The sequence below is a fragment of the Humulus lupulus genome, chromosome 6 (genome assembly GCF_963169125.1).
Source record: "Humulus lupulus chromosome 6, drHumLupu1.1, whole genome shotgun sequence".
NCBI classification, from domain to species: domain Eukaryota; kingdom Viridiplantae; phylum Streptophyta; class Magnoliopsida; order Rosales; family Cannabaceae; genus Humulus; species Humulus lupulus.
The window spans coordinates 223,987,380-223,995,399 of NC_084798.1; the positions used below are offsets into that span (position 1 = coordinate 223,987,380).

Below are 8,020 nucleotides of genomic sequence, written 5' to 3' on the forward strand. Positions count from 1 at the left end.
TTCTCTTGAAATATTCCCTATTGTTTGCATTAAATCATGGACCATGGATACATATGTATACATATTCAAACAGAAATAATAATGTCCCTTATTATAATTTGTGTTTTATGCTAATTTTCTTCACACATATGGGGCCATCGGCCATGCATTATTTTCTTTATTATTACTTTCACTTATCCTTGTCCCCTTTTAAATAATTGAGAAGCAGGAGAGAACAACGTGTATCACAAAAATGTGATACTTCCATCGACCACTAAAATTTATTTTAATATAAACTCTGTTAATAAAAAACATGTTAATTTGGTTATTTAAATTACTTTTTTAATAGAATATGATCACATGAAAGATGCAATAATTTATGTTACTCACATTGGTGTCTATAAATTAAGAATAAACCGTAGCTCTGTACTCTATCCACAATTGAATCTAATGAAAGGGAAAGCTATGGCACCACACTCTAGTGTTGTTTCTTCTTCATCTCTTCTCTCAATGTTTCTTATTTTCACTTTGCTTCAATCATCACTACTCGAAGCCACTGAAAAAAAGGCAAGAATATACATATATATTATTAGTCTTTTTCTCTTTATTTATTAAATGAAGTTTATGTTAAAATGTATTCATGCAGACATATATTGTGTACATGGGAACACATTCCCATGGTCTGAACCCTTCCTCAGATGCTCTTGAAATGGCCACAAAATTTCATCACAGCCTTCTTGGATCTTACTTGGGAAGGTACTTGTGTTAAATATATGTATATGTGTATATATGTATATGTACATTATTTATTCTAGGTATTTTATTTCTTGTTGTGCAGTGAGGAAAAGGCAAAGGATGCCATCATTTACTCGTATAATAGACATATTAATGGCTTTGCAGCAATTCTTGATGAAGTAGAAGCTACAGAAATTCGAAGTGAGCATTTTATCTTTGTTGTTATGTTAACTAATTATTTAAGAATTGATTTAACTATATGCAATGTTGATTGTTACAGAGCATCGAGATGTGATATCGGTTTTCTTGAGCAAAAAGGTGAAACCAGCCACAACTCGTTCATGGAAGTTTCTTGGATTGGAAAGATATAACGAAGTCGTTCCTTCTCAATCTATTTGGAAAAAGGCACGCTTTGGTGAAGATGTAATTATTGGAAACTTGGACAGTGGTACTTTTATTTATCTCTTAATTGAAATCATATATGTATATTTCTTATTGGATTATTAATTTTAAATGTGGTGAGAGTTGGTTATTGGTAGGTGTTTGGCCTGAATCAAAGAGCTTCAGTGAGTATGAAGGGATTGGACCTATCCCATCAAAATGGCGTGGAAGTTGTCAACCAACCATTGGAGATAAAATTCATTGCAATAGGTTGATCCTCTTATTTCTACTTTTTATTGTTTTCCTTTTGAGTGTTGTTTTTTGACACCTTAAGGTGTCTAACACCATATGAGGTGTCATCTCATAATTGGTTAGCCCTACCGGTGGGAATTCTCCAATAGGGGCTTCACTTTAAGCCCTACCGGTAGGGCTCTCAGTGTTCTCGACCCGTGAACAATTTTCGGTGTGATTTTTTTTATGACCGTGTATATTGTAGCTATTTAGAGTATCTTGCAAATTTTCAGAAAATTCTGAATAGTTTACAGTACCAAAAACTAAGTTCAAACATGTTGTTGCACGCGTGACTAATTTTTTTTATGCACGTGGAAAGCAACATTTTTTAACCTAGTTTTTTGTATTGTAAACTATTCAGAATTTTCTAAAAGTTTGCAGGATGCTCTATATAGCTACAATATACACAGTTATTAAAAAAATCACGCCGAAAACTGTTCACGAGTCGAGAAATACTGAGGGTCCTACCGGTAAGGCTTAAAGTGAAGCCCCTATAAAAGAACTGTCATATACATATATACACATATTCATTTAGAATGAGTAAAAGATTAATTTTGTAGTTGTTTTTTATGCATATTACATTGAGATTAGGCATGTATTGTAGTAATTAGAGGGTGAATTGTAAGAAAAATTTCTACATCATTAATTAACTTTTAAATTTTTGTATTTGTATATCTTTATCTTTCCAACTTTAGACTTAGCTATTAGTCCTTTCATATCTTTTTTTGCAACATTTTTCTGTCAAATTAATGTAATTTTCATTTAATTAAAGGTTCCAACATATACCACCATTTCCATTTAGATCCTTAACTCACATTTGAATCCTATTTTCCCAAATAATTTGCATATTTTTGTTTTAAAGCCAAAAATAAATTGGGGGATAGAATATTAAAGCCAATAATAATAAATTATAAATTATAAATTGAGAACCTAGCTATATACAATATGTGATATAAGTTGTACAACTAACTATGCATATATATATATATTATTAGACAATATATAGAAATTTAAATAGGAACAAGCACATTTTTATTTATTTATTTAGTCAGGCATGCATGAAATTTTTGATAGCTTAATACATACATACATATATAAATATATATATTCTATAGATTATTTTACTTGTAATATATATACTATACGCAAAAAAAAAAAAAAAAACAAACAAACAAAGAAAAACAAAAAAGTTACTAAACGACATTACTGTTTTTAAAGTTGAATAATCTTTTTTCTCCAATTTCCACCATAGGAAGCTAATAGGAGTCAAGTACTTTAGCAAAGGCATTCTGACACTACTAAAGATGTCCAACGCCTCTATACCTAAGGAAAACTTTTTCACTAGTCGAGACACAGATGGACATGGGACTCATACTCTTTCCACAGCAGGGGGTAGCTTTGTCCCCAGAGCAAATATTTTGGGATTTGGAAATGGTACCGCTAAGGGTGGTTCTCCAAAAGCTCGTGTGGCTGCTTACAAAGTTCTATGGCCTACGGGTGACGGTGCTGACACATTGGCAGCATTTGAAGCTGCAATAGCTGATGGCGTGGACGTTCTTTCTCTCTCTCTTGTTTTCCCTGCAAGTGATTTTCTTGATAATCCCATTTCAATTGGAAGTTTTCATGCCATTATGAACAACATTGTCGTGGTTGCCGGGGCTGGAAACGATGGACCTGATCCTAAGACTGTAAATAATGTTTCACCGTGGATGTTAACTGTGGCAGCAAGTACAATTGATCGTGAGTTCAATAGTTACGTAACTCTTGGGAACAAAAAAAAACTTAAGGTAAAACATATTTAAGTCTTTCAAAGTTTGATTTATGTAATATTTTGTAATTATATATAATACAATGACAGGGAGCAAGCCTTTCATCAAGTAGCTTGCCTTCTCAAAAGTTTTATCCATTGATCAATGGTGCAGATGCTAAAGTTGCTGAAGTAAATCCTCTAAAAGCGTACGTAGGTTAAAATAATATACTAAATGCTAGTTTAACTTGTTAGATAAAATTAACTACAGAGAATTGCTGTATGTTTTGTCCAGTACATTTTGCCGTCCTAATAGTCTTGATCCAAATAAGGTGAAGGGAAAGATCTTGATTTGTGTAGCTGGGGATGAGATTAGTCCCTCTAACAAGAGTCACCAAGCTCATCTTGCTGGCGCTGTTGGAATGATTCTAATTAATCATATTCTTATTAACGACACAGAAGCTGAGACCTATGTTCTTCCTACATCTCATCTCAATGCCACAGAGGGAACTTTTGTATATGAATACCTCAACACTACTAAGTACCAACTAAAATTCTTGAGTTGTTTCATTATGCATCTTTTCTTCACCAAAACAAAAATGCTTATTAACTTTGACCTATGATATTTTTGTCAATTCAGGAACCCTATAGCTTACATATCTCCGGCAAAGACTGAAGTGAGAGTAAAACCATCACCAATTATGGCTTCATTCTCATCAAGAGGACCAAATCCCATAGAGCCAGCTTTGCTCAAGGTCTACCTTACAAATTCTCTAATTTCGTTCTTGTTAAATGTAATTGCTAAATGACTTTCTCCTTGTTAAATACAATCACAGCCAGATATCACAGCACCTGGAGTAAATATTCTTGCTGCATTCACTGAAGCTGTTGGACCAACTAAACTAACATTTGATAAACGTCGAGTCCCATTCAATATAATTTCTGGAACTTCGATGGCATGCCCTCATGTTTCTGGGATTGCTGGTCTTCTCAAAACACTTCATCCAGATTGGAGTCCAGCTGCAATTCATTCGGCTATAATGACTACAGGTACATATATTTATAATATATATATATATATATATATATTCCATGTACTTGGGCTAAGATTCCTTATTTATCATGAAAATGAACTATATGCAGCAAGAGTACAAGATAGCAACAAGGGGCCATTGTTGGATTGGAACAAGAAAAAAGCATCACCTTTTGAATATGGTTCAGGCCATGTGCAACCAAATCGAGCTATGGACCCTGGACTTGTCTATGACCGAACTATTGAAGATTATGTGGACTTTTTATGTGCTCATGGCATTGATGAAACATTGCTTGAAAAATTTACTAAGAAGCCATATAATAAATGTCCCACCTCATTTAATCTAGCTAACTTCAACTATCCTTCCATTGTGGTTAATAATCTTAGTTCACAATCAGTGATAATTACTAGAAAAGTTAAGAATGTTGGCTCCCCGGGTACCTACAAGGCATATGTGAGGGCCCCAAATGGAGTTTCTATCTATGTTAAGCCCACAAGCTTGAAATTTAGCAAAATTGGTGAGGAAAAGAAATTTGAGATTATTTTGAAGCCAAAGGTTGTTGGGAAGCCTAAAAACTATGTGTTTGGACAGTTGAAATGGTCAGATGGGAAGCACTACGTTAGGAGTCCCATAGTAGTCAAGTACTAGAAGATAACAGAAGTGTATGTACAATATTTTGATAATATTAAAGTACTTTATCTATAAAGTTCATGCAGTTTTATATATTTATGGATGCTAGAAATGTACCACCAATAACAAATTTAATAATATTATTGGAGTGATCATGATTTATGTAAATTTCTGTTATTTTTTTTTTAAACTCCAAAAATATTCATCCTGAGTTTTATTTACTCATTTTGCCTTCAATATATGAAAACTTGTTTTACTCTTAAACTATATATATATATATGACAATTCTTCTATAGAGGCTTCACTTTAAGTCCTACCGATAAGGCTCTCAGTGTTTCTCGACCCGTGAACAATTTTCGACTCGACTTTTTTTTATGACCATGTATATTGTAGCTATTTAAACCATCCTGCAAATTTTCAGAAAATTTTAAATAGTTTACAGTACCGAAAACTTGGTTCAAACATATTGTTTTCCATGCACATAAAAAAAATTAGTCACGAGTGCAACAACATGTGTTGAACGTAGTTTTTGGTACTGTAAACTATTCATAATTTTCTGGAAATTTGCAGGATGCTCTAAATGGCTACAATATACATGAAAGAAATGTGCTCAAATAAACATGAAAGAAATGAAAGAATAAAAAAACCAAATATTCACGTTATATGTTGTCAAAATGAAGAAAACAAATCACACACAACTACAACGCCCAACACCACAAGTAGGTGGCATACCGTCATTGGTACATTCCAATATCGAGTCCTATTTATTTGAATTTAATAAAGATTATGCAGTATCACTAACTAATCATGAAGGGACACCTCATGTGGCGTTGGACACCTTAAAGTACCGAATAGCAACACTCCAACTCAATATACTACATATTGAGGATTCATCCACAACCACACAAATATAAAAACCATGATTTCTCCTACTACTACTAATAAGATATATTGGGTCTCAAACATTTCACCTTATTCAGATAAAAAGTTGAAGGCATTGAAGGTCATCAAATGACTAAAAATTTGTGAGCTGAATTAATCAGCCAAAATAAAAAACTATAGATATCAGACATGTATTTTGAGATATAATCAAGGTAGAGGTATATATAGCGTGGTTCTTGATACTAGATATATATAAGAAATTCTAAAGGCGTGTGAAAAATCCTAATATGCAGAATAAATTAAATAGGATTGTTATATTCTTCTTCTTTTTTTACCCACACATGTTATAACACTTAAGGGGCGTTTGGTATGAGGGTTTGGTTTGGTGGGAATGGAAATGTCAAATCTAACCCATGTTTGATAAATTTATTTTTAATGGCTTGGGGGTTTGTGTTTCCAAGTGAGTCCTATTTTTTAACTTGATTTGAGGGTAATCTTAACTCTTTTAAATACTTGAGTTTAACATTCCTTTAATCTAAACCTCCTCTAACTCTTCTCTCCCAAACCCAAACCTCATACCAAACACCCCCTTAGGAATGAAATATAGTGGGGATATTGAAGTGTCATGTTCTTATAATTACATTCTCCAATTCCTCTATTATCTTTTTCTCATCTCTCCCTTTCTCGGCCATTATAGCAGGGTTTCACATTGTGTTCTCTTCGTGAAAAATATCACATGCACCCTTATCCACACCATTCTCCAATCTCCACACACACACCACTACAAATAATAATAATATTAATAATAATAAAAGTCTATATTGTTAGCCAACTGATTGAAGAGGAGATCACTAGAAGGAAGGAGTATCAGGAAGCTAACAACAATAAGATCCATTTCCTCAAGCAGAAGGTCAAAGAGGAGTGGTTAAAACAAGGAGATGAGAACACAAAATTATTTCATAATAGTATTCGGTACAGAAATATTCAGAATGCCATATAATCTATTTGGGATATGAAGGGTAATTGGTTGGATAGGCAGGAAGATGTGCAACAAGCTTTTAAGGATTACTATACTGAGTTACTTGGCACAGAAATGAGTGGGAGAAGATCTGTTTTGAATTCAGTAGTGCAGCAAGGAGCTACTGTATCATCACAGCAAGCTGAGTTTTTGTGTGGAAGTTATACTCCAGAGGAGGTCAGAGCTGCTCTTTTTTCAATCCCTGATGAAAAATCTCCTGGGCCAGACGGGTACAGTAGTGCGTTCTATAAACAAACGTGGGAAGTCACTGGTAATGATCTTATTCAGGCAGTTCTCTCATTTCTTCACTCGGGGAGGATACTTAAAGAAATTAATACTACCAATATCATTCTTATCCCTAAGTCGAGTTGTCCTAAGAATGTGAGTGACTTTAGGCCTATAGCTTGTTGTAATGTGGTATATAAGATTGCAACAAAGCTGATTTGTAATAGGCTCAGGGAGATTCTTCCATGGATTATTTCTGAAAACCAGAGTGGTTTTATCAAAGGAAGAAACATAGCTCATAATATTATGCTATGTCAGGATTTGGTTAGAGAGTATGGAAGGAAAAATGCTAAAGCAGCTTGCCTTGTTAAGATTGACCTTCAGAAGGCCTATGACTCCCTAGATTGGAACTTCTTACAAGAAATGATGGCTGCTCTTAAATTTCCAACCCAGTTTATTCAATTAGTTATGGTTTGTGTCTCAACAGCTAGATTCTCGATTGTGATTAATGGGACCCCTTCAGATTTGATTCAGGCTAGAAGAGGTTTAAGGCAAGGGGATCCAATGTCCCCTCTTTTGTTTGTGATTGGGATGGAGTACTTATCTAGAATACTAGCTAGAGTAGCTTTACACTCTAACTTTCACTATCATCCTAGATGTGGCTGTTTGCAATTAACTCACTTGTGCTTTGCAGATGATTTATTGTTGTTCAGTAGGGGGGATTTCAAAGCAGCGTATATGCTATTAAGAGGGTTCCAATTATTTTCGGAGTCCTCTGGGTTGAAGGCTAACCAGAAGAAATCCGCCATTTATGGAGCTGGGATGAAAGAGGAGGACTGGTATCATCTAACAGAGGCTTCTGGTTTTCAGAGAAGTAATCTCCCTTTCTTGTATTTAGGGATGTCTATTAGTAATAAGCGAATTTCTATATCTGAGTGTGAATGTTTGGTGGATAAGATGGTGAAAAGGTTGAGAATTTGGAGTTCTAGGAATCTGTCCTATGCTGGCCGGTGTGTCCTCATAAATTCTGTTTTACTCTCCATAAACAATTACTGGTCCCAAATAGTTATTTTGCCTCAAACTGTGATAAAGAGAATC

General features: G+C 34.2%; 1 protein-coding gene across 1 annotated transcript; it reads left to right on the top strand.

Annotated features, from left to right (window-relative positions):
• Positions 1-366: 366 nt before the first annotated feature.
• Positions 367-4,892, top strand: LOC133783580 (subtilisin-like protease SBT5.3). The gene is made up of 11 exons (XM_062223235.1): positions 367-546; positions 626-735; positions 818-915; positions 995-1,162; positions 1,254-1,365; positions 2,639-3,173; positions 3,245-3,342; positions 3,429-3,674; positions 3,774-3,888; positions 3,970-4,183; positions 4,277-4,892. Exons 1-11 carry the CDS (start codon positions 430-432, stop codon positions 4,813-4,815), a joined length of 2,352 nt encoding a protein of 783 aa, XP_062079219.1. The 5' UTR covers positions 367-429; the 3' UTR covers positions 4,816-4,892.
• The last annotated feature ends 3,128 nt before the right edge of the window (positions 4,893-8,020 follow it).

Excerpts from the sequence above, each read along its gene's own strand:
- LOC133783580 (XM_062223235.1), top strand. The coding sequence starts at position 430 with ATGAAAGGGAAAGCTATGGCACCACACTCTAGTGTTGTTTCTTCTTCA. Across the intron at positions 547-625 it reads TCGAAGCCACTGAAAAAAAG|ACATATATTGTGTACATGGG; the intron begins GCAAGAATATAC and ends GTATTCATGCAG. Across the intron at positions 3,174-3,244 it reads GGAACAAAAAAAAACTTAAG|GGAGCAAGCCTTTCATCAAG; the intron begins GTAAAACATATT and ends ATACAATGACAG.